General features: G+C 40.3%; 1 protein-coding gene across 32 annotated transcripts in view; it reads left to right on the forward strand.

Moving 5' to 3' along the window:
- ARPP21 (cAMP regulated phosphoprotein 21) overlaps nt 1-25,589 on the forward strand; it is a 143,836-nt gene that overhangs the window by 42,601 nt on the left and 75,646 nt on the right. For 15 of the 32 annotated variants that reach the window (XR_013996787.1, XR_013996788.1, XM_081106066.1 and 12 more), the window contains exons 3-11: nt 1,658-1,824; nt 2,809-2,850; nt 3,611-3,700; nt 7,859-8,003; nt 9,470-9,548; nt 10,172-10,231; nt 10,942-11,082; nt 23,290-23,398; nt 25,318-25,419. Coding sequence is in view for 30 of the 32 variants with exons in the window: in XM_081106066.1 (XP_080962192.1) it covers nt 1,696-1,824; nt 2,809-2,850; nt 3,611-3,700; nt 7,859-8,003; nt 9,470-9,548; nt 10,172-10,231; nt 10,942-11,082; nt 23,290-23,398; nt 25,318-25,419 (897 nt within the window). In the remaining 2 variants the exon portion in view is untranslated. Of the gene's footprint in view, nt 1-1,657; nt 1,825-2,808; nt 2,851-3,610; nt 3,701-3,910; nt 5,991-7,858; nt 8,004-9,469; nt 9,549-10,171; nt 10,232-10,941; nt 11,083-23,289; nt 23,399-23,778; nt 24,768-25,317; nt 25,420-25,589 lie in introns of those variants that run through there. The other 17 variants (XM_081106047.1, XM_081106048.1, XM_081106045.1 and 14 more) reach the window with 4 other exon arrangements.

Consider the following 25,589-nt stretch of genomic DNA (forward strand, 5'->3'; position numbering starts at 1 on the left):
CAGAACTGACAGGGATCTGTATTAGGGACTCAGCTGGCTTCTCGTTTGTGAAATTGAACCCAACGTGTTCATTCCATTTTCCATGTGAAATCTGATCGCGCTCTGATTTTTATTGAAAAGCTCTGAAAGAAAGTTAGGGCAACAGAAGTCCCATCTCCTCCCCCTCCCCCGTACACTGAGAAACAAGCTGTTTGCCATCGGGAAACAGAACTTTTTCTTTTGTCAACTACATGCATGCCTGGTTTCACAGAAAGAAGAGAAGTCAGTCACAGGGCACTGGAGGGGACACCCCACAACCTCCCCGGACCCAAAAGCATGGCTCACGAGTCACTCACAGACCCAAACCACCTGCCTTTAGGAGATCAGTCCCCTCTTCATTCCCACAATCCTTTGCCAAAGGAGCCAGTGTTTTTTAAGGATATCATTAGCTACCATCTGTCCAGTCATGGTGGCTCTTAAGCAAATTTGCAACAGAAATTGCCGTGGTTTCGCTGTTTCTCATATTTCCTATAGCCTGCCGGAAATCAAGATACTGAATTAGCAAATGGTAATTAAACACTCCCCAGGAAACGTATCAAAACATGGATTTGCCCAATACTAATTACCATTGTCCCTACTGGGAACAGAACCGGCATTGCTGTGAAATGTTTGTGAAAAAAAGCTGACTTCCTAGGCTACAATGTCTTTTTCTCTCCTTTTTCCTTTCTCCTTCCCGTTCTCTCTCTCTCTTTCTCCCTCTCCCTCTCTCCTTCTCTCTTTCCTCCTTTATTTTGCTCACATCTTAAAGAAACCAAGGAGAAAGTCAGTGCTAAATTATTCATGAGCCTCCTCTGGCCGCAGCCCATCAGAAAGGGAAGTGTCAGGCAGGGGTCGGAGAAAAAGAAATAAATCACAAACAGGCTTGAACTTGGACAAGCCATCTCCAGAGCCTGGTCCAGCGCTGTGGTCCATTGTGAGCCTGGAGCAGCAGCGTGCAGGGCCAGAGCTGCTGCCAGAGGCTCCTTTCCCCGGGCTCTGTGCAGAGGGCTCATGCACCAGCTGGGCAGAGGGCTCATGCTTTGAATCAAGTCGCGTCAATTTGTAGCCAGTTTTTTTTTCTGGCCCTGAAAGGTCTATTGTCCAGCCTAGGTCCTATGTTTATACTGAATGGTTGCCTCTTAAATTGATGTTTGCCCCTCGAGTGCACCGGGTTCCTTATCCCTAAAAAAGTATGTCTAGGGTGAAAACTTGCAAATCATTTTTGAGTCATCCTGAAGGCGCCACCAAACACCAATACCACCTCTTGACTCAGAAGCGCAGGGCGGTATCTGTGCAACAGTTGGAGAAGTACTCTTTCTCTTTTCCTTCTGCTTTGTAGTGGGTCCTGGGGACTGTGAGTTGCGTGCAAGTATGTGTCTCTGTTTGTTTGCTTACCCGTTTTGATGGCAAGGGGCATCCACCAGGGCAGGGTGTGGAGAGGGCAACCAATTCTGCCTCCTGTGTTTGCCTTGGGTTCCTGGTGGCATCTTGCTTCTGTCTCCTTTTTGTATAAAAGTGGCAGGGATGCCCGAGCTGCGCATTTGAATGAGGGTGTGAGGGGAGGAATGAAATATCTCAAAACTATCGGGGAGTACTGCACCCGGCTCTAACCTGATTTTCTGACACCCTGACCTTGCAGGGCATCAAAGCTTGCTATTTGAATTTGCGTCTGAGAGGATGTCTGAGCCAGGGGACCTGAGTCAGGCCATCACGGAGGAAGGCGGGCCGGAGCAGGAAAGGACCACTCCGGAGAATGGCATCGTCCAGTCGGAGGGCCTGGATGAGGAGGAGAAGCTGGAACTGCAGGTAAGGGGGGAGACCGTTTCCCAGGCCATTGTGTACAGTCCCTGCTTTTCCTTGTTAGACTGCTGTGAAGGTTTGCTTTCTTCTTTTCTACAAAAGAGCTTGACTAGGAGAATAACTAGGAAATCCATCAAGCTATCCTCTCCCTTCCCAATTATTGGTCATTCGTTTTTGCCCCTGACTAAATGGTGCTCAGAATGGCCCAGCGACTGAATTTGCTCACAGCATCACCATCCTAATGTCCAGACCACCTCAAGGCGTTTGGGGGAGGCTTCTCACCAGGCAGCTTTAGGCGAGCTGAGTTTTTTAAAATGGATTTGCTATTCTGTGGAAAGATGAAGACTCGGCTCACGATAGACTAGGAAAAATCAAAGACGTGAGCTCTGCTGACTGTCACAGGCAGGCTCAGGTTAGATTCTTATTAACAAGCAAACCCAAGTCCTAGAATTCCCAGCCAGAGGTGGAGAGATAGAGAGATGGATGGACAGATAGAGAACTATAAGAGGGGTAGAAATGGAAATGAGGGTGATTGAAATCCTGCAAAGGTGACATGATTAAATACATCCTGAGTTATGAGGGGGGAAAAGGTTCCGTAGAGAAAAAACAAACTGTACTCGCAAACAGCTTGTATAGATTTTCTTTGAACGAACCTACAAACGTGTTAACTCTTTTTATTTACCAGCAAGCAAAGGCAGATAACCACATAATGGCCCAAAGCTTCAAGGTCAGCTTTTCTTCTAATAGCTGCTAAACCAGAGAGCAGAAAGTTCAGTGGTCAGAAGTTTGGGGAGCTGGAAAAGGAGTCCTCTCAGTGCCTACAGTGCTGTTGTGGCTCTCACTGTTGATTTCTCCACTGTAGTGACACCTGTTTTTGCTTCTCTCTCTCTTTCTCTCTCTCTCTCTCTCTCTATCCCCTCCCCCATCTCTCTCTCTCATTGTTCATTTACGATTTGTTTGTTTTTATTTTGCTTTATTTCTAACACACAGAGGCGGCTGGCAGCTCAGAACCAAGAAAGAAGAAAGTCCAAGGTAGGGTCCTGGGGATTCTACATAGACCTGGTGGCATATCAGTTGCATATTTGACACCCGAGTTAACGGGTTTGCCAACAATTCAGAGGGCTGTGTGGAGAGATTGTGGTAGATTTGGGCTGTGCTGGTGCTGTCTGCTTTCAGCGGGGTCATGTTCACGTCTCCCTTCCTTTCTTGCTCTGGGTGCTTTTCCATGAGAGCATTTAGGGTTCCCAAAGCTGCAATGTACCCATTTGATCCCCAGTTCACATCTGCAGGTTTGACATGCTTTGCAAAGCAAACAGCTGCTTGTTTTGTTTTCAGTGGAAGTAAAATTCGGGGTGAATGTTTCAGCCTCCCAACTGCTTTCCTTCTGGAAGTAGACAGGGGCTGGTGTCTAGGACACGTTTGTCATCTTTGGTGAGCATCTCAGTGAAGTCGCTTCCCAGCTTCGTTTCAGTGGACTATTTTCTGTCACCTTTTTCTTCTGGCATTTCCGTGAAATGGCAGCGATTCATCCCTCCCGTGTTTCCAATGTGGTGGGCACAGTTGGCTGGAAGAATTCCTTAAATCCATCCATTCACGTCTTCACTCACCTCTGTGCCCATCACCACTGGGGTCTGATGCTTTGAGCCAACATAGACTGCGCTGAGCAGTCTGTTAAGAACCAAGATCTGGTTCGCGATGGTCATGTGAAGGTGGAGATGATTTGGTGGCCTGAGAATGTTCTGTGTGTGTTTTCTTTATTTTCTCCTCCACCCCTCTTCTCTCCCCTTCCCAGTCAGGAGCCGGAAAAGGAAAACTGACCCGCAGTCTTGCTGTCTGTGAAGAATCTTCAGCCAGACCCGCAGGGGAAAGTCTCCAAGATCAGGTATACCCCCCGTTACTGTGGTTACTTGCACGAACGGGACCCACCTCTGTGTGCATGGGTATGAATTTGGCATTAGACAGTGTTTTGGGGGCGAAGGAGCAGCATTTGAAGAACCAAAGTGTTTCTCTGGCTTCATCCCCTGTGTATGAGACGTTGTAAACTAGTGTCAAGGTTTGTCACAGAGTATTATTACGTTTGTTTGTTTTCCAGACCCTCTGAAAACTGCAAATGGAAAGGAATGCAAAAGAATTTAGATTAAAACTTAAAAAGTAAGCCCGGTAGGGCTGGGTTTCCTCAAAGGCTCTCTCTTGATAAGACTGAACCAAATGCAGACCTAAGTGTCCCATCTCCTTCCCTACGGGATAGTCTTACCTCTCACCTCCCCCCAATGCATTTGCCTATAAGAAACACAACCTATAATCAAACGTTAGAAATAGAGGAAAAAGGTGCACTGGACTTGGGAGAAGTACTTTTATGGCTGTTAGTGGAGATGTCTCCATACTGGAAAAACGATTCAGAAAGGATTCTGAGCCGATGGTGGATTTAAGTTAATGTTAGACATGTATTGCTGCATATCCTCACGGTGAGCGTTGCTAACTTACAGCAAGGCTGCTAGGCTCTAAAAACTCAACTTCCAGCAAAACCCTCTCGTGACAAAAACGGGAAACTTCACCTCACCTTGATTTTGGTTTGCCTTGCAGGCATCATATTAGCTTTTATTAAAATAATCTTGCTGCTGATATTTTCCTTATTTTATCAGAGGCTGAGAGCAGTCAAGACGAAAGTGAAATGATTTATCTGAGCCCAGGGGAGGGACAATTGATTTAAGATATCATTATTTTTGTTTGGTCTTGTTTTGCTTTTCTCTTTGTACTTTAATTGAAATACTCTACATTCTCCTCGTGGTCACAGAGAGCATTGAGAGCACTTTCTTTAAAAGGACCAAAACTAAAACCCTTCTAGATTTTGTCCTGAGAGTCCTTTTTTCCCCCAGCCGCATTTTCTCAACATGCCACTCCTTTCGTGGGCATGAGCAGGCTGCCTTTCAGTGGCCATCAAGATGTTTCGTCCACAAGCTTTCTTTTCCTTGGGTTCTGAGAAATGTGTGGCTTTCCTTCAGCATTTTATTTGTGCTTCTATTTTTACTGGAGATTGAAAAGGGGGAATCATGTGACTATCCCAGCTTGTATTATTCAATGTTGATTGACAGCTTGTAATGTACTGCACACGCCACGTGTTAACTCTGCAGAAAGACAGACTCTGGGAGAAGGGCTGTCCCCGTTGTCCCCCTACTCCAATGCAGGGCAGAGGAGGACAGCCTTTAGAGATGTAATCTGATTTTTATCCCATGTGACAAGGTACCAGGAGGAAAATTTTTTTAAAATATATTTTTATTGGTTTCACAGAGGAAGGGAGAGGGAGACAGAAATAGAAACATCAATGATGAGAGAGAATCATTGATCAGCTGCCTCTTGCACACCCCACACTGGGGATCGAGCCCACAACCCGGACATGTGCCCTGACCAGGAATTGAACCGTGACCTCCTGGTTCATAGGTCAGTGCTCAACCACTGAGGTACACTGGCCAGGCAGGAGGAGATTTTTTAAGAGAGGATCTGTATCCTAGTGTCCGTCCTAGACCTAAGTCTAGTTTCTCCATACAATTGGTGCAGAGAAATAAGATGCAAATGGTGCTTTGTTCCCACTGGTCCCAAGCTCAGTAACCAAGATTAGGTGAGATGCAGAGCTTGCAAGCTTCTCTTTGGACTGACTGAGGGGTGGTGGGAGCAGGGAGATGCCAGACAGTACCCAGACACACATGTAAGCAAGTGGCCGTGCTAGACTTCTAGAGAATAAAGAAGCAGACCTTTGAGCTTTATATGCAATGCCTTCATTAGCTACCACAGGCACTTACAAAGTATGGGATCTGAATCCCAGAGGACACTGGCAGACGTATACAGCGTATGCATTGTATTGCTTCCCCTGTTTGTATATTTCACAGTATTTGGAAAACTGCCTTCATTTTCCTGCGTGGGAAAAAATCTTGCTACCTGTACTACTTGATCTCAGACCCATAGTTGATGGTTCAGTCTGTCCTTCAGTTAAAGGAGTTCTGCTTTTCTAATGTTATCCTCTTTATTGGTGTATTACTGCAACTTGAATCATTCTTCTCCTGTTGTTGGACATAAACTTATCCTGTACTGATGTATTTATTAACACCTGTATTTTATTATTGAGCATATCAATAAAAATATTAAAAAATAACAGATTGTTTTTTACCAACTCTACAGCACTTTTGTGTGTTCTTTCAACACCATAATGTGTATGTTTGAGTAGAACAGATAGGTGTTTTTCTGAGTAAAGTATTAGTCCATACATGGCATGAGTTTGTCCATTTTTTGGTAAGTAATGTCCGTTAGCCTCTGCTCTGACATGAGTATTTCTAAGCCTCTTTGATTTAAGACTTAAACATCTGGAGGCTGGAAGGTTCAGTTGGTTTTGAAGAAGCAATGAGACCACTTTCATGGCCTGGTACCCTCAGTTTCCCACCCAATCAGCTGTCACGTTCCCCACCCCTTCCTGTCTTCGGAACCAGGCATGCTCCAGCTGCTGTCTTAGCAAGTAGAAACAAAACATAACCCTAAAATCTGCCTGAAGCGTTGTGGACTAAGACATTTCGGTCCCAAATCAAGTGATAAAAACACTCAGTTTTACATATTTCTTACTTGTTCATCTCCAGAATAAATATGTGAATGTCAGGACATCAGCTCAGATAACTATGTCTCATGAGACTGTATTCTGTTTCATCTTCTGTATCACATGTCTTTCCAGTCTTGGTGACTTCTTATTCCAGCTATGAATTCACAATGGAGCCCCTCCCCCAAAAGAAAGTTGGCTTTGGAGGGCTTTGGTTTTATGCTTGTTCGATCAGACAAGTGAACCAAGAACCAGTAAGAATCCCAGATTGGCCATAATTTGAGGATGTACAGCATCCATTTAGTCACATGTAGATGAGCACTAGTTTAGTTTTCCGTGAAAAACACTATTAGTCACTGGGAATATTTTTCCCCTACATCATAAATTTTAATGTCACTAGTGAAAGAAAGCTTTCCCAGCAAATGATCTCTTACATAAGAACATGTGGGCTTAATGTTGACTAATTTGTCATCGTTTCAATCATAGCATAGGATTGTCATAAAACTAAAAAACATAATTTGGCTCATTCTTCTTCAAAACAGTGAACATACCATCAACCAAATGGCTGATATACAAGTTAATACAAAATGCTTCATTTTCAGTGCAAAATAAATAAATACAAAAGTGGATTCAGCGCAAATACTATACATGGTCAATCTTATACCAAGCAATAGTCCAAGAGAATCTTACATTTTGGAAAGGATTAACCGATGCTAAAACTAAACTCGTATTAAATATTTATATATAATTGAATGAAAATATAATTCTAGTTTCTACCCTTTCTAAAAGGCGATGCTTATTGTAACTATATATTCTAATGACTTATTAGGGGCATTTGTAAACCATGCATGTATGACAATAATGCATACTTAATATTCCTGCAATTATATAGCTTGGTTTTTCTGAATAGTAAAAAAAATCATTGTTGATACAGTGGTAAAGTAGACTTTTTCTTGTAAATTGGCTGGTAGGGCCTTTATTTATGTCTGTTCTATGTGTAATGATGATTCGTAACATCTGTCTGTTTGTATTTGTGCCAGTTTCTCCTTACAAGAGCTCATAGGAAAGAACTACAGAAGCCACTCCATGTTTGAGACATGGCTGTGGCTGAGATGCAAGCTGACTGATAAAGAACTGTTTCCTAGGTGCTTCCCAGTAAACGTGTAGAGGAAACGAGAGCTGTGATCTACAGGAACATAACTTGCTTAAGGTTAACCATCGGGCGCCAAAGTTTTAGTGCTAGATGTTTCTCCTGACCTGCCACTGACTCCTGAACTTTAATTCACCTGCAAGGGCAATTATTTTTCTGACAGGTTGAATATTTTACCATTTAAGAGAGAAAAAAAACACACACTGCTCCTGGCTTTCATTTGCCTGTACATGATCAGCTCTATGCAAAATGGAAGCCAGGCAGAAATGATTAAATCTGGCCCTAAATTATTATATTTTTTCCCCCAACAGGAATCAATTCATTTACAGCTTTCCAGTTCCCCCAGCCTGCAAGAGGAGGATAAATCTAGGAAAGATGACCCTGAAAGAGAAAAAGAAAAGGATAAAAACAAAGATAAATCCTCTGAAAAACCCAAGATCAGAATGTTATCAAAAGGTGAATGTGAAAGTTTTCTTAACTTACTCAATTTAGAAAAATGAAGAATCACAGAATAATTCTAGATTTTACATGCATATTCACCTCCCACCAAACTCCGTATTTAAGTGTGTGTGTGTGTGTGTGTGTGTGTGTGTGTGTGTGTAAAAGATGTGAACTTGATTTTTTTACCCTGTTCATGGTGTCATTATTTGTGTAGCCTAAAAGGTTATTTTTAGGATCACATTTTTTTTGATTTTCATTGGGACCTCCTATTTTCAAAGATAAGTTTGTAGGAACAATGAATATAAATTTGCTCTTGTTTCAAGTTTATTAGTCCCATTAATTTAGATAGATGAACAGCAATGATACCCAGTTTTATATCTTAACTTTCATGTTTATCTTTAAGGACAGATAGTGGATTAGCAATTCTCAGTCCACAAGTGATATCCTTTCCAAAGCACAGATGTATGTATCCATGTCAATGAAATACACACTTAACATTTTACCTGCCACAGATGAACTTGGTTTGTGCAACCCATATACTGCTACATAATATCTCCCTTAAAATACACACACTTCTACTTCAATAAAGTTTTTCCCCCAAAAAAGTCATTCCTTCTAAATCTGCAATCCTACAATCCAGACTTTTCAAATTGTTGCCATACATAGAATTGTACAAAACTAAAAGAAAACAAAAGTAAAAACAAATTTAAATTAATTTGAACAATGCCACAAACAAATAGCTTCACAGCAGACTTTTGTCAGTAACTGAGAAAGTATAGGGTATTCGATCAGCTGAGGAACAGCAACTACTTCTAACATTATGCTCTATAACCATTATCTGCTTATATTCGCTGCTGAATATCTAAAATTCAAGGTGTATACAAGAGTAAAGAAATACAGCATCCTAAAATGGTTTTAGAAATTAAGCTTTAGCTAGAATCAGAAGATTTGGAAGACTTAGAAATATTTACTATCCTGCTGCATTTTGTATTGATTAATATTTAGATAGTCTTAGGGTTTTCGTTTTCTTTTCTTTTTTTTTTTTTTTTTGCCTTCTCTGTTTTAAGAGTAAGAGGGTTCCTTGAGGTCTCCAACTCCAGAGCTCTCTCTGTGGGTTGAGGGTACCGGTCACGTGGAGGTCATGCCCTTGCGGATTTTAAGCTCAAAAGGAACCCATGATAATTGACTCCGCCCACCACCCACCCAGACTGTGCCTCCATGATGGTTGAGTCTGCCACACTCAGGATCTATCGGGTGTTCTCAATCCCTGAGTCTAATTTTTATCCTGATGTTACCGGTAGACTGTCAGACTGCTCATTTTGAAAGATGTATCTTTCATATCAATAGCTTCACCTAAAGTTTACCTGAGCAGGAGGGAAACGAGAAAGGTTGGGAAAACCTTTTGACTCCCCCACCCCCGTCCCTCATTCCAACTACCTCCACCCTCATTCCTGACAACTCCATCATGCTGTTTGTTTCAGATTGCAGCCAAGAATACACGGATTCTACAGGCATAGACTTACATGAGTTTCTGATTAACACACTAAAGAATAATTCCAGGTAAATTCTTTAAAAAACCTCTTATTTTTAGAAGACTCAAGTGGAATATTATAGTTGAACTCATTGATCCAAGTACTTCTAAGAGGGGAGTTGTAAAGTATAGACACCTTCTCTGATGTCTTAAACCCTCTCCTGGATTTGTATGCTTACTATTGATAGAGAGTCTTAATTCCTAGGTGAATAGGTTATAGTTTAAAATTCTGCTTTCCTGGTCACAAAGAGATATGGGTTAAGGGGAAAAATAAAGGGGAAAAATCAATATCAAATAAACCAATTATGCTTCAATGCAGTTATATAACCACCTGCTTGGGCGTTGCTTTGTTCTAGTTTCCAATTATTTTAAAATATACGGTTTATTTGATGTGCCTTATGGGCCTAATACCTTGCATATTCTAATTAACATGAGAACTGCAAATGTGTCGATTATTACAAAATATTTCACCAGTGAGTTTAGAAATAATCTTAAGAGGAATGAAACCATATGTATTAGATAGCGTATTCAAAAGAAGAGTTAGATAAGCGTTTGGAGCCACAATCTATTTCATGCATCCAAATGAACTTTTTGAGTCTTTCTTTGGCAATGGAAAGCACATTAAAAACTACATTTCACATTTATTTTGCAGGGATAGGATGATACTCTTGAAAATGGAGCAGGAGATTATTGATTTCATCAGTGACAACAAGTATGTTAAATGGCAGTTCTGGCTAATTTGTAAAAATGTATCTTAATTTGGTCTTTGGGTTGAATTATTCACTCTGGAAAGGTTTAGGGATGGATAAAGCATTTAATATGTTTGCTGATGTGTTAAGTGGAGATGCGATTGGAGCTCTATGCTAATGGGAATTGTTGCTTGGACCATGTGTGCTCCTGCTTGTTAAATTCCTGACAAAATGACTATAAACCGGGGCCCACTGATTAGCATAGAGTAGCTGTAACAAGAAGCGACCCTTTTCATTTTTATGATAGTTTTTTAATGGGCTCCAGCTGGCTGCAGTCAGTTATGCCTGGAAATAATTGTGCCGCTGTCACTGTAAACCATGTAATGACACCTCTCCAGCGAGGCGTCTGCACTCCCATAGTATGTCGTATCGTTTGTCCTGTGCCTGGCTCCGGCGATAAGGTATCCTGGACTAAAACAGAGCACTTTCCAGACAGACACTGCGTTCCCCTTGGTGAGAGAAATGTGCAACTAGGAAACAAAGGTATTTATTGTCGCCTAATCGATGCATCTGTAATAAGTGGACAATTTATCTCAAAATGGGAGCAGGAAGTGATGCCAGAGATGACGCGGTTTGGATGGGAGAGCAATGGTTTTGTGTGTGTACCTGTGAAATGGACTTCGGGCCAGAAACAAAAACGCTGATCCCACTTTCTCTCGGTCCTCTCTTTCAGTAACCATTACAAAAAGTTCCCTCAGATGTCCTCCTATCAGAGGATGCTCGTCCATCGTGTGGCCGCTTACTTCGGGTTGGACCACAATGTGGACCAGACGGGGAAGTCTGTCATCATCAATAAGACCAGCAGCACGCGAATGTAAGCCCCTCCGCCGCCTTTAGTTAGCATTTCCCTTTCCTCGTCTGTGTTCGTTTGTAAGAGCACAGTGTAAAATTCGAAGTACGTGACATTTAAAATGCACAGTGTTCTTTATCGCTCGCTCTTATCGGCAGCCCTGCGGCATTTATCTGGGGAGGATGATCGGAGGACCGGGGAAGTTTATAAAATTCAGGCGATGAAGTGGGTTTATTCCCTGGTCTCTAACAGAGCTCCTGAAACATATTTTCTTTCCTTCCATCAGTACCCCCTTGCGATTATAAACAAAACCGTGACACGTTTTACGGCAAAACGTAACTCAAGTTAAAAATCACAGACATTTTAAAACAACAATGACTTGTGCAGGGTAATTGTCCTTTTATTTCTTTTTGCGGCTTCTCAAGTAGAAAAAGCAGCAAACCTGGAGGTAGAACTCCTGCCTCTAAAACCCTGTTCTGTACTGACCGGCTATGTGGCCTGAACTGCGTCATTTAAAATCTGCCATCTCAGTGTCTGTCCCTTGCAAAATGACAGTTTTGAGCTAGATGATGCCTAAGTTCTAGCTTTAAAAAGAGGATGGTTTTTGGTTTGTTTTTTTTTTGTTTGTTCCTTTCTTTCCTTCAAAACAGTGTTTGCTTCTATCTTACTATCTTTCCACGGTCCCCCCAGAAGCATAAGATGAGTAGTTATTTGCTTTGGACATTTGGAGTTGTCTTTCTCTTGAACTTGGGTCTCTTTTGAGTACAGAGCAAGTCACTTTTATAAGCCAAATACACATGAAATGGAAAGCTGTCCTGAGTAAAGCATTCTCCTAAAACGTGTGTGTTAACATTTCATTTTTTTTACACTGTGCTTGGTAAATGGTGTGCATTGCATAGTGTTTAGGAATGCTATGTCACTGGAGTGAACGTTTGTGCCAAGCAAAGAAACACGGTTAAAACACTTTCTTTTCTGATCACCAGACGTTGGGACAGGAAGGGATGGAGATGAGGCTCTTTCTCGACTCCAGGCCCAGTCTGTGCTCAGCAGAACTAGAGTGAAGGTCATGGTGGAGAAGCACAAACTGGGAGATCAGAGACTGAGCTTGGCTCTTATCTCAGGGACACTGAGCACTTCTCTGGGCTTAAATTACTCATCTGCAGGAGAGTTTGAAGTGGAGAATATTTAGAGCCCTTGAAGCTTCAGAATTACCGGGTCTTGTGGTTGCATTCTACTTTGCTGGCAAAATACATTTTAGAGTTTATCAGCTTTCCACTTTGATTGTTGGCACCCGTGCCTCCTGTTTTGAACAGTCGTAGAAAGAGAAAGGTCACTGTCCTTTAATCCTTCACGTCTTCCCTCTCCATCAGATACTCTGAGTTCTTGCTATTGTTGTTGCTTTTAATTCTCCATTCTCTATTGTTTTTGTGACTTTCAGATGCCACACACTGATTGCAAAGTAGGCAAGCAAGGAACTATTTCATTTTCGTTTGTTTTTCTCCTCTTTCTCTAAAAGCCCATAACAGAAAAGCCCATAGGTCAACTAGACAGTTTGATATAGTTTTCACCAATACAGATAGTACATTTATTTTTTCATGCACACTCACTTTGCAATCACACGGTCATGAATATTAGTACCCACGTTTGAGATCTGTTCTCTTGTAGAATTTACTGCTTTCTGGTTGATCATGAATGGAGATTTTGAGGTGACATTCGCCATATTGTGTTTTTCAACCTTTAGTTCTAGCTCTCTTTCCCCAGTATATTGCCAGAAGTAGGTTTCACTCTCTAGCACTTTGAAATGCTTTCGATTGGAATTCTTTGTTAACTGTCAGATTAAGTGTCAACACCAAATGAGCCTCTTGGAAATCTGGGGCGGAGGTATTAGGCTCTGAGCTATTTTGGTACCGCAAACAGTGTTTATAATGCATATACTCTCTATAATGTTGCTTTTTTGACATTCAAAATTGAGGCTAAAAAATGTGAACAGTGGTTTTATAAATACTATTTAAATGCTACAAATAGAAGAGTCTGCTTTTATATGAGATGTTTTACCCTTCTCTTTGTCTCTCTTCCTTGATCTACACTTTCTCTGGCTTATTTTTTTTATGTTTTTAAGCCCAGAACAGCTCATGGATCATTTATTAAATAATTTTTTTCACTCCCTTTCCTTCTCTTCAATCTAGAGGAAGGATTCATGTCCAGGGTGTATCTTTTGGAGACTAAAAACCATCTACTTGCACTAGTGCTTTCCAAAGGGCTAACATCAGTCAAGGGCAAAACCCCACATGCATTGGAATGTTTCTGCATATGTCAGAGTAACTGTCTAACTAGTCCCGGATAATTTGTATGTTAAAAGGTTGTCATCTCTTGAATATTCTTTCTTGAATATTCTTGAATTGTCTTTCACATCCACCCACTGGCATTGCCTTAAATCCCCTACTCTAAAAGCACACAGCAAGAAAGGAAAGAGCAAATCCACTGAAGGAGGGTGGTCACGGGTCCCAGACACCCTGAAACAAGAAGAGTGGTCTAAAGGCAGAGGTTTGGGGGGCACCAACAGAGTCTAGTGCTCAAGAACTCAGTGCCCTGATTCCTAAGAAGTGCAGACCTAGGTATTTGATGAGTGATCTTAGTGACTTTAGTACTTTGCTTGGCTGTTTGTTACAGGACACATGGTCAGCTGAACTGGTTATTAGGTGAATCAGAAGAACCATAAAACTTGTTCTAGCACTAAGTAAAGCTTCTCTCTAGGTGAAGCAGTTGAGCCCAGGTGATTTTGTTAAGAATCTTGAAGTGACAGATGGTTATTGCACTAGGAGGTAGGATCGTGGGATCTCCCACCTCCTCAGTGGGCCGATACAGAGAGGGGCGGACAGCAGTGCATCAGAATCTATGGACATCAGTTCTGCTTCATATCGGAAGAGGTAAAGGCTTAAAATGGGAATCATTAGTCTTTGACCCCCTAGCCAGTGGTCAGCAAACTGCGGCTTGCTAGCCACATGTGACTCTTTGGCCCCTTGAGTGTGGCTCTTGCACAAAATACTGACTTCTGAGCATGGGCCACGAAGTTTCAATCTCACTGTACGTGCGTGTCCGCACGTGGTATTTTGTGGAAGAGCCACACTCAAGGGGCCAAAGAGCCACATGTAGCTCGCGAGCCGCAGTTTGCCCACCACTGCCCTAGGCATTTCATTCCCTGAAAGTAATTGCATTTTTACCAAAACAAACAGGAAAAACACCATACTTCCGTCCCACGTTTATTATATTTCTTCACCTTTGGCTGTGAATAAACAGAGTGGCATCCTCATATGGATGCTTGCTTGACAGTCCTCTGAAGAAGGCCAGGTACCTTCTGGACATCCATGAGTGGCTGATTGGCATCTTGTCGTTTCTAAACATGTCAAATTTCCTCTGCGCTTTTTATAGGAAGAACATTGAAAGTCATCTGACTTGAGGTCAAAGATCAGAAACCTAACTGAGAATTGCATTGCTCTCAAGAAAAACAATGAAGTTTTATTTACTGAACAACCTCGTATTTTAATCAATACTCAGGCTCAAAGTAAGACATATGTTAACATTGGTCCAACTGCATATCATTTCTCTCAAATATTATATTTTCTCATATTATTATTCTCAAATATCTCAGAGACCATAAGGTTGTATAGAAGAGATAGGTAAACCATGGAGATATGGTGAGGAGAGAAAATATGTTTGCTGTATTTCTTTCCCCACTTGAAATCATTTATGAGCCTTTGAGTGTCAGATGTGTAATTTCCCACTTAATTTTGGAAATGAAATATGCATGTGCCTTCTGTAACGTTAGTATTCTTACTATAACATTTTTTAAACAAAGTTTTCCCATGGAATAATGATACTTTTTAAATTTTTATTTTTTTAATCTTACAACATTCGAGGTAGATAAAGCTGAACCATTTTACAGGAGCAAAAACTGAGATTCGTGTCTTGATCTTTCTTGCCTACTCAATTCACAGAAGACCAAGACCAAAATCACTGCTCCCGGCCCTCAGCCATGACTCTTCTCCTAAGATTAGGAAAACAACAACCAATCTTAATAGAGTAAATTCTCTGAAATGATGATAAGATCCCCAAACACTCTTCTTTCACCAGTACCCATTTATTTCCTTACAGCATCCTAATTTGCATTTAATTATTTTAAAAACTAAACAGAGAACTCAATTCAACAATGTTTACACTACGGTGAATGTTAAAACTATGACACCAACAAAACTTTGGGGCCAAAGAACCCACAGGATTAAAAATTGCCCTGGCACACTTGCAGGTGAGACAAAGCCCAGGTTCTTAAACCTTGTAAAAGCAGAAAGTCCTTCTCAGGTGTTCCATACGGGCTGCCAACAAAAGAAGCATAGACTTTGAAACATGCCCATCTTCTGTTTATAGTTTGAGGAACCAATATAATTTTGGTCAGGACTCTGTGTGTGTGTAAGTTTGTAAAAACATTATCTGTGCTTAGAAAAAGGTTCACTGTACATGTACATGCTACATATAGTATTGCCCTAGACATACAAGAGTAGTGGAGGGAGCGAGATGGCTGTGGGTTGGTTCTCCGTCTACAGCTGTGCTTGTGTAGGCAGCAGAATGAGCCTCAGATCCTGAGAGCTTCCTTCATGGCTTCTAAGTCATAGGAATTGGCAGTCATTTCAGCACGTGGGAAAAGTTTTAGGACATACTTGTAGGTGAAAACACGGTTGTATACAATGAAAAGCTGGTCTGTGTCTTACTGATCTTAAGATTTCTGTAAGTGGAGAGAGGCCATTAGCATATTACCGTGGCCGTAGGAAGGAGATAATTAGGGCTTAGAGCAGATTTAAAAAAAAAAAAAGTTGTAGTTTATTGGTCAAAGGTGGTTGGTTTCCACTCAGTTGTGTACTTAAATGCTAGACTGTAATTATTGATACAGATCTTCAAACAACAAATTGGAATCTACCAAGAGAAGTGAATAGCTACCTAATATGTTTTATGCCCCAACCAGACTCCTTCCAATTTCTTAGCCTTTCTAGATTCTACAACATTCCCAGGGGGACATAACCCCAAACTTCCTCATCTCTACTTCCCAACCTCCTGGCCTTCAACCCAGAAATATGAACACATAGCATTTCTTTACACATGCAAAAATTATCAGTTAATTCTATGTCAATTAAAACACACTAATCACTCTGCACCTTCTCAGCAAGTAACAATATAAGCTTAAATTGAATACTTATTTACACACCATTACAATATACACTGAGTGGCCAGATTATTATGACCACCCCATCAGTACTTGACACTTCCAAAAATACTGAATATTGAAAACTTCCTAAGCAAATACCCTCAAGGTTTTATTATTATTATTATTTGCATAACTAATTCACTTCATTGTACTGATGGGGTGGTCATAATAATCTGGCCGGTCATAATAATCTGGCCACTCAGTGTATATACAAGCCGAAAGCCTTGAATGCCAAGAAACAATAGTCATATTCCGCAACTTTCAATGAACATGTTACTTTAAGAAAATGGTTACTTGTTTATTTGGAACTGATGAATCAAACCATTATTTGAGTATCATAGATTGGCTCTATCCTAATTAAGGTTAACACTAATGTAAATGTCAGTTCAGTATCCATTGGTGGACTTTTAGATCTGGGCTACTCAGAAAAATGTAAAAAGTGCTAAGAGTAGCTTATAACATTTACTGAGTGCTTGCTTTGCTAGTGCCTGGCAGTGGCTTGGCACTTTACTGGCATTGCTGTGTCTCACTTAATCCCCCTAAGCCTTTTGAAGTAAGTATTATTACTTTCCTTTTTTTTTTTTTTTTTTACAACAAAACAAACAACACTTTTGTCATAGGGATGTTAAGAAGCTTGCAAGAAGTCACACAGTTACTAAGCTGCAGAGCTGAAAAGACACAGTAATGGGTGTTTTGAAAAGCCACATTCTGTTAGGCTTGCCAATCAGCAATTTCTGTGTCAATTGTTTAAAACTTAGCTTAATTTTCAAACTGTTGCTATGTTACATTTAGTATGATCGTTCGCGTCCATTTTATGTCAAGTTGTTGAGTTGTGCTAATATGCGTGGTGTTTTGTGGGGAGTAGAGCTTTGAGTCATTGGGTATATTAATGTTACTTCCTTTTAAAGTTCATATAATATTTTTAATGATGTTCCTATAATATTGAAATGAAAGAATGGAGAGCGTAAAGAGAAGACAGTATCAGTATTAGCTCTCTTTAAAAAAATATTTTTATAGATTTCATAGAGGAAGGTTGAGGGAGAAAGATAGGAATATCAATGATGAGAGAGAATTATTGATTGGCTGCCGCCTGCACGCCCCACAACCTGGGCATGTGCCCTGATCAGAAATCGAACTGTGACCTCATGGATCATAGGTTGATGCTCAACCACTGAGCCACGCTGACTGGGCAGCCTTCTTCTTTTTAAATGTTTCATTTATGGAATTTTCAATGTATAGGCACACTTGTAGCAATATGTCTGCTTTGTGAAGCTAAGTAGATCCAGCTGGTGTGTAAGCCTCTTTGGTATTGTTGCTGATACTGGGCTCCATACAGTTCAGAAATGGCCAGACTCACAAACAGATAATATAATATCCCAGGTCTTGTTTGCGTGTGATTTATTTCTCTTTTTCAAATTACACATTTTCTCCTTTATCCCTTATCCCTCTTATTTTTTTTATAACATTATAATTTAGATTTTCCCTTTAAAAGGAAGAAAAAGGTTGAGATTGGACACTATCACCTAGTTATTATCATTAGTAAACGCTTGTTTCTATGCATATAGATCAACAAAGACATAGCAATAAAATTTGTTTGCTTGCTTATTGGATTATATATATTGGAAGGTCTTAATGTAATAAGCCAAGACCAGAAGCAGGGACCATAATTAATCCTGGTATTTTTTAAAGTAGCAGAGCAGCAGAAAGTCTAAGAATTGCTTTGGCAAAATAAAACATTTTTAGCTGATTATAAAATAATATAGGCCATGAACGAAAATTTAGAAACTATTCAGAAAGTAAGAATGTTTTCATTGTTCATAATCCAGTGATTAAATACAAACCACTTTGAAATTGTTGAATTTGTTTCCTATCTTTCTAAACTAATCGTTTTTGTTAATTTGTTGTTCTGAAAAACTACATGTTTATTATAATAATCAGAAATATATCAAAGGTTAGCCGTAAAAGTTACTCATTATCTTACCATCCAGAGACAATCACTGCTACCAGTGTTGTTATTATTATATATTATAGTTTCAACAAACCTGGTCATGGTACAACTTTTACAGATTGCTTTTCTATGTTAGTAAAGTATTGAATATCATTTTATAAAGTTGCATGTTACATATGGAGATATTTTAAGTTACTTAATCCACCATGGATTTCTACTGTTTTGCTGCCATGATCAATGGAACTGTGTATTAATTCATTACTGTTTCCTATGATTTCAGTCTTAGAAATAGAATCACTGTGTCAAGGATGGTTGACACTTTCAAGCCTCTTAATACCCATGGCCAGTGTGCCCGAGCAGTGGTACCAATTTAAGAGGAGGTGTCTTACTGACCCTTGTGGCCTTTGAATATTCTGCTTCATTTTGTTGTTGCTCATGAATAGCCTTATATTTGAGGAGGGTCAGGGTGTATCCTGTGCTAGTTTGCATGTCTCTGTTTATACACACAGTATGCAATCAAAATAGAGAAGAATAAAATGAACTTTTCAAAGGTGTAAAGAATTGAGAACATCCATTTGAAAGATGCTAATAGAGGAAGCACTCTCTGTATTGGATTGATAAGGTATAGACTCACTTAACGAGACGAAAATGGTATAAAATGACAAAATAATAGTGGAGATTATGAAATACTTAAAGAAGAATGGCTGGGCTTTGTTTTTTAAAGAAAAAAAAATCAGTTGTAAATATTTTAATTGAAAAATTTAAAGCATAACGGGAAACTTAGATTCCTCTAATATGTTTGGCTTTAAGTCTTTTTGATAGATGTCTTGCACCACCAAAATCTTTATCCTGTTGTGTGCAGCAGCCTTTCTTTATTAAGATATTTATGCATATTGATGACCGTCTTTCAGTTATTCAGTATGAAATTCGAAGTCTTTGTACACCTCCGTATTTCACAGAATTTTATTCTTCATTTGTGTGTAGAGAGAGGGAGAAGACAAGAAAAAAAGTAACAAATTTGGAAAAAAAGTAATAAATTTGGCCTCAAGAAACTGGCAGTGAGAGCAAACCATTGAAAATACTTCTAGAACAAAAAGATTTTAAAAATCATTATAAGAACTGCTCATCTATTTTAAGCTCAAAGAGAAGAACTCTAACTGTAATTGGAATTAATTGACTAGAAGAATTAATTGATTGATTGACTTACATAGTATTTCACTCAGCCACACTTCCTTTCAATTCATGAGCTGTCTAATAAGGAACAATGAGGAGTTAATTCTAATTTTTTTTTTTTGTTACTCCTCATTCGAGGATATTTTTCCATTGATCTTTAGAGAGAGTGGAACGGAGGGGGAGAGATAAAGAGAGAAACATCGATGGATATGAGAGAGACGCATTGATTGGTTGCCTCCTACACGTGACCAGATCAGGGTTAGGGATCAGGCCTGCAATTGAGGTACATGCCCTTGACTGGGATGAACCCAGGACCCTTCAGTCCACAGGTGGGCACTCTAACCACTGAGTAAACCCAGCTAGGGTGAGTTAATTCTAATTTTTGAAAGGTTTGGTTGGGGATGCCAGTGCTATCCACCATGCATGAACAAGGAATTTCACATGTGGATGCATGCTATGAATTGTGGGAAAACCTTGTTTTACATTTAAAGGGAAGAGTTTTTTTCAATCAAGAAAAAATATTAAATTAATATTTTCTGCTTTTTGATGATGATACAGAGAAAGCTAGAAATAATAACTCATGAACTAAAATCCACGAGAAAAAAGAAATTTAAGCACCTGTAACACATGCCCATGAGATTAGTAAACTCTAGTTATCAATACCTTCAGAAAGACCATGACATTTTGCAGCCTTGAGGAGTTTTTCTTAGCATTACATCCTTATATTGATACATTCAAAGTAATTTATTCCCATTTTTTAAAAAGGCACATATATTATTTTGGTTTCATTCACTTTATGGCTAAGAAATAATATTGCACTGATGTTAAATTAGTGATAAAAAGGATTTTTGAAAGGTATAATATAATGGTACATTATCAGTAATTTCTAGTTTAATCACGTGCAATACTTCAGCTATGTATTATAGTTTTCATGAGTTTCATCTGCAAATTGCTCTTTAGCTTTTAGAGCAGCCGTGGGCAAACTACGGCCCGCGGGCTGGATCCGGCCCGTTTGAAATGAATAAAACTAAAAAAAAAAGAAAAAAAAGACCGTACCCTTTTATGTAATGATGTTTACTTTGAATTTATATTAGTTCACACAAACACTCCATCCATGCTTTTGTTCCGGCCCTCCGGTCCAGTTTAAGAACCCATTGTGGCCCTCGAGTCAAAAAGTTTGCCCACCCCTGTTTTAGAGTCATGGATCGCTCTCTATAAAACCAACCTGGGAAAATCTTATTAGGTTTATTTTATTTCCTTTACACATCCTTCAGATGGTTACTTCATAATCTCTGAAGATATTTTTTGGAAAATCATGAAGTGGATTAATAATTTGGAATGTTGGGTTCTAATGTTGAAAAAATGTAAACAAGCTGTTTGAAAAGCAGTTATGGAAAATGCGCTTTGCATAATTTATATCAGAGTAAGAAATATTCTTGCTCTATTACTTACATTGTTGATTAGAACAAACTCCTTTGACTACCCTTTACTTATGTCCTGCTGTGAAAAACAAATAAATCAGCCTTACAAAGAAATGCAGATGAAGTTTCAAAAATAGTGTTTGAATAGCTCTCTCCTAGATATGACAATCTAAACCAGCGGTTCTCAACCTGTGGGTCGAGACCGCTTTTGTGGTCAAACGACCCTTTCACAGGGGCCACCTAAGACCATCCTGCATATCAGATATTTACATGACGATTCATAACAGTAGCAACATTACAGTTATGAAGTAGCAACGAAAATAATTTTATGGTTGGGTCACAACATGGGAACTGTATTTAAAGGGCCAGAAGGTTGAGAACCACTGCTGAGGAATTCCAAAACTAGAAAAGCTAAAATTCTTATTTCCACCTCTCTTCCAAAGATACCCTCAAATTTTTAGAAACATTAATAACATGATTATTTTGGGTCCCCTTAAAGTGAAACACGGTTTTGATTTTTAAAGATCTTCTTATAACGATCTTAAAAAGATCTTATAATGATCTTATAAAGATCTTATAATGATCTTCTTATCATTTGAACTTATGCTCCTACTAACCAGACTCTCTTCTGTTTTGTTTTATAATTTTACAATGTTTGACTGCATATCTTATTCAGTGACCCGTTGATCTTTTCCTTTAGTTGCATTGATTTATATACAGCTGGACTAAATTTTTATTCATGCATACATCTATTCATTTCGTTATTTAACCAAATGCCTCCCATATGCCAGGCACGGTTCTAGGCACTAAGGATTAAATATGTGAAAAAGAAGATTTAGCCCTGGCCAGGTAGTTCAGGTGGTTAGAGCATTGTCACATTTGCTCATCCAGATTGTTTTTTAGGTTTCACTACATTTTGATTGTGGTGGAAAACGTTTACATTGATCTTTAAGATGGTGCGATGCAGGGGTTTTGTCTTCATTGTGAGGTTGAAGGCCCCTGGCCCACTGTGTGCAGCATTAACAGAGGGGGGCTGCATCATAGCTCTGCAAGGATGTGAACAGACCAACGCCTGCGGCTCAGTGGGCAAGTCTATAAACTTGGAGCCAAAATGTCACTGAGGGATGGTTTATTTATCTGTAAAAGAGGCAAAATATACTTGCTCCTCATACATCAAAGTTGTATTGCAAGGGTTGAAAAAGAATGTAAAATTTTGCAAACATTATACAAAGTTCTAGAAGCTAAAACTGGTATTATTCCAGTTTTCTGTTAGTATCTGTTCACCACTATTAGTATAATGTATGTATATGCATTTAAGAAAAGGATGAGTCCCACCGATATTTGAATTATACACTTCAATGAACTCAGTGTTTTCTAAGTGCTATTGACTTATTTTGGGATCTATAAGGAAACGGTGGCATGCCCTTAATCACTGGTCACCCATATTAAACAACAGATACTTTGAAGTGGCTTCCTAATGACTGAAGGCATAATGAACCCAGTAGGGATAGAAAACCCACTGAGCTTCGGAAGTAATCCATCAGATATGACAGGGACACTTTAATGAGAGTCATAAATAACAACTGTTTCTAAGCCCAGGACAAATATTCCAGCACTTCCTCTGGGGAGGAACCCAAGCCCAAGTCATTCGTTGAGAAGTGCAGTGACCATTGTGGGAAATTAACAAGGAAGTGGAGCGCTTTCCTGTAATAATACAAAATGATTAAGAGGACTGGAAAAAAAATCAATTGACTGATCAATAAGGTTTAACTGCTTGGAGCATTTTCCCCTTGCTAATCAGTCATTAAGCTGTTTAAACTAAATATTTCCAGTTTCTCCAATTACTGAACGGATTTATAAGACCTGGACAAGGATGTCAGAGCCTCCTGGAGCCAGATTCTAGAACAGTTATCAGTGGAGAAAGAAGGCAATAATTTATAAATGATCCTCTCTCAGTTCAGATTTAAAAAATTCTTTAACAGGAGGATGTGCTGGGAATTGTCTCTCCTAGTTTCTGAACGTTGGTGAATTAATGTGTTACTCCCAAGTTCTAAACATGTAAATTTGTTAAATTGGTTCGAGAATGTGGGTGGGAACTTTATTTAATTCAAAAGTAATGGCGATCCACATCACTCTAGGGACATCTACACACTTCATATGTGCAGGCCTTTACAATAGTTTTTCAACTTCAGCCATGGTGAGCAGTGTGCAGCAAACAAGACTCCGAATTCAAACCAACCAAAGGGATTCGAACAACACCTGTGAAGGGACATATCATTACCTACCTGGATATTGCCAGAGGTTCTAGTATCAAAACCGCGTGTTAACTTTTTCTTTTAAAGTTGAATGCCACTGTGGGGGAAAAAAAAACACTAAGAAATAACTTTAAACAGCAGACAAAACTTTTTTATTGATATGTTTTACTTTGCTGGCAGACCAGAGCAAAGGTTTTGTGAACATTTAAAAGATGAAAAAGGTGAAGAATCCCAGAAGCGGTTTATCTTGAAGAGAGATAACTCTAGTATTGATAAAGAAGACAATCAGGTTGGTTCTCAAGTTTGAGAGTGGCTGACGTTGTTTTTGAAGGTGGGCTGACTGATGTTTTTGTCGTCCCTCTGTGGCCCCTTTCTTTCTCTCCCTAGCCCTTCCTCACCCCCCAGCCCCCACCTCTGATACTACCATCCTCTCTCCAACCTCCTTGCCCGCCTTGCCTCCCCCTTTGGCATTCAATGGGGAGCCAGGAACCCACGTCCTGGTTGCTTTCGCCATGGCTCTGTGTTGGGCTGCATGGGTGGTGCTTGGCGCAGTTCCTGCTGCATGTGTTGGGGGTGGGGATGCCACAGGCTTCAAGCTGTTGGGAAAAGCTCTGTCAGTCACGTGTGCAGATGTCTGTGTAACTATGGCAGTCCTTCCACTCCCTACAGCTTTGTCCTTCAGTTGTGCACAAATTGAGCTGGATTATCAAAACGGACCGCTGATCACCCGGTGTAGCCGTAAAGAACAAACCTTGTTATGGTGAGGACAGGTGGATTTTGCAACTACCCTACAATCAGTCTTCACAGCAAAGAACCAAGTTCATGTTTTAGTCCCCCAACCCTCCTCCTGCCCATGTTTTATTGTCTGTGTAAATTGTCCGCTTGTTTGGCATGAACTGTAGCACAACTCTTTCTCTGTGTGTGTGTGTATGTCGCTTGTGATAAAACATTGTGTTGTTGTAGGTAGCCTGGCTCATGGTACCTGGATAAGGGTGGAGATGTTTTACTAAATCTCTTCTCCAAATGGTGTGGGATCCAGAGCTATTTAGGAGAACGCTAAGTAAATGGCAAAAGAACACAAGTTTCACATGCAAAAAAGAACAGTAGAAAGTCATGTAAATGCCATTACACTTCGTGTCTCTGACAATCAGAATAGATTTTTTTGAAAATGACTGCTTTAAAACCCTCAAGGGCAAGATAATAAGCATCTCACTCAAGTTATTATTTTAATTACTCTCGGTGAGTCACGGGAAGGCAGTATGTGCGTCTCCGATGCACTTTAAAAAAAAAAAGAAAGAAAGAAAGCTGTTCATCATTTGTATCTCATTTCCTCCCACCACCACCGACACCACCACCCACCCCCGAGCTCCTCCGTGGCTCGAGTTGACTCTGAAACATGTGCCTGCGTCGTGTACTGAGTGGGTATTCGTTGAATGGATGGATGAACGTGGCTAGGGCAGAGCATTTGCTGAGGAATGGCAAGACAAAGATGGGAGGGCAGGTGAGATGCAGATTGTGGTTCAGATGAAGAAGAGCAGTCCTTATGCTGGGTTCTTTGAATGTTACCTTAGATGTCTAGATATTGACCCCGATCAACAAGCACATTTCAAATTTCATTCCTGCTTCCCATGCCAGATGCAATTCCCAGAATCAGTCATCGAGTGAATAAGAAAATAAAATAGGATCTAGAGAAATAGTGCCCACATCTTCCTTCCCACCCATTATTTCTTGACTCCCTTGCTGGGTTTCTCCAGTCCCCAAGTTTCCGAAGCCATTTCTTCCCTGAGCTACCTTGATCTAGCCATCACTTCCATTTTTACCAACACTCTGCCTCCTTCTGAGAAGTCAAAACCACACAGGTTAGCAAAGGAGACAGAGCCCATCACTGGTGAACTGTCACATAGCTGCGCTGGCTGAACACCTGAGGCACATCCGGGGACTTCCGTTTCAGAAACACCTGTGCTACTTGCATCCAGCAAGGAGGCAACCAGCATACATGCCCTGGCATTGCTTGTCATGCACACACAGCACACATAGCACACGTGCCCCGCCCACCCCCCACAGCTTCCTCAGGGACCAGAAGGAGTGAGACTTTTCATGCTCCATTTGTTTAAGTGAACATTTGTTATCCTCAGCTGACAGTTGCTAAACCGCAGACTTCTAACAACTCGACTTGGATAACCCTCCTGATTTCTTTCTTCTGTTCAGCAAAACAGAATGCATCCATTTAGAGATGACAGACGAAGTAAATCAATTGAAGAGAGAGAAGAGGAGTATCAGAGAGTGAGGGACAGAATATTTGCACACGATGTGAGTAGTTGTTTTAATTGCCTCTTTAGTGCGGTCCTTCCATCAGCAGTAAGGCAGCCTCATTCCCCAGACAGCGAGCTGGCAGGGACGAAGGAAGCCGGAGCCAGGGAACACATGGAACTGCAGCAAACTCCAGATGTTTCTGGAAGAGGCCCGGGTTCAGGGAAGTG

The sequence above is a fragment of the Myotis nattereri genome (assembly GCF_964212035.1).
Source record: "Myotis nattereri genome assembly, chromosome: 14".
Taxonomy (NCBI): Eukaryota; Metazoa; Chordata; class Mammalia; order Chiroptera; family Vespertilionidae; genus Myotis; species Myotis nattereri.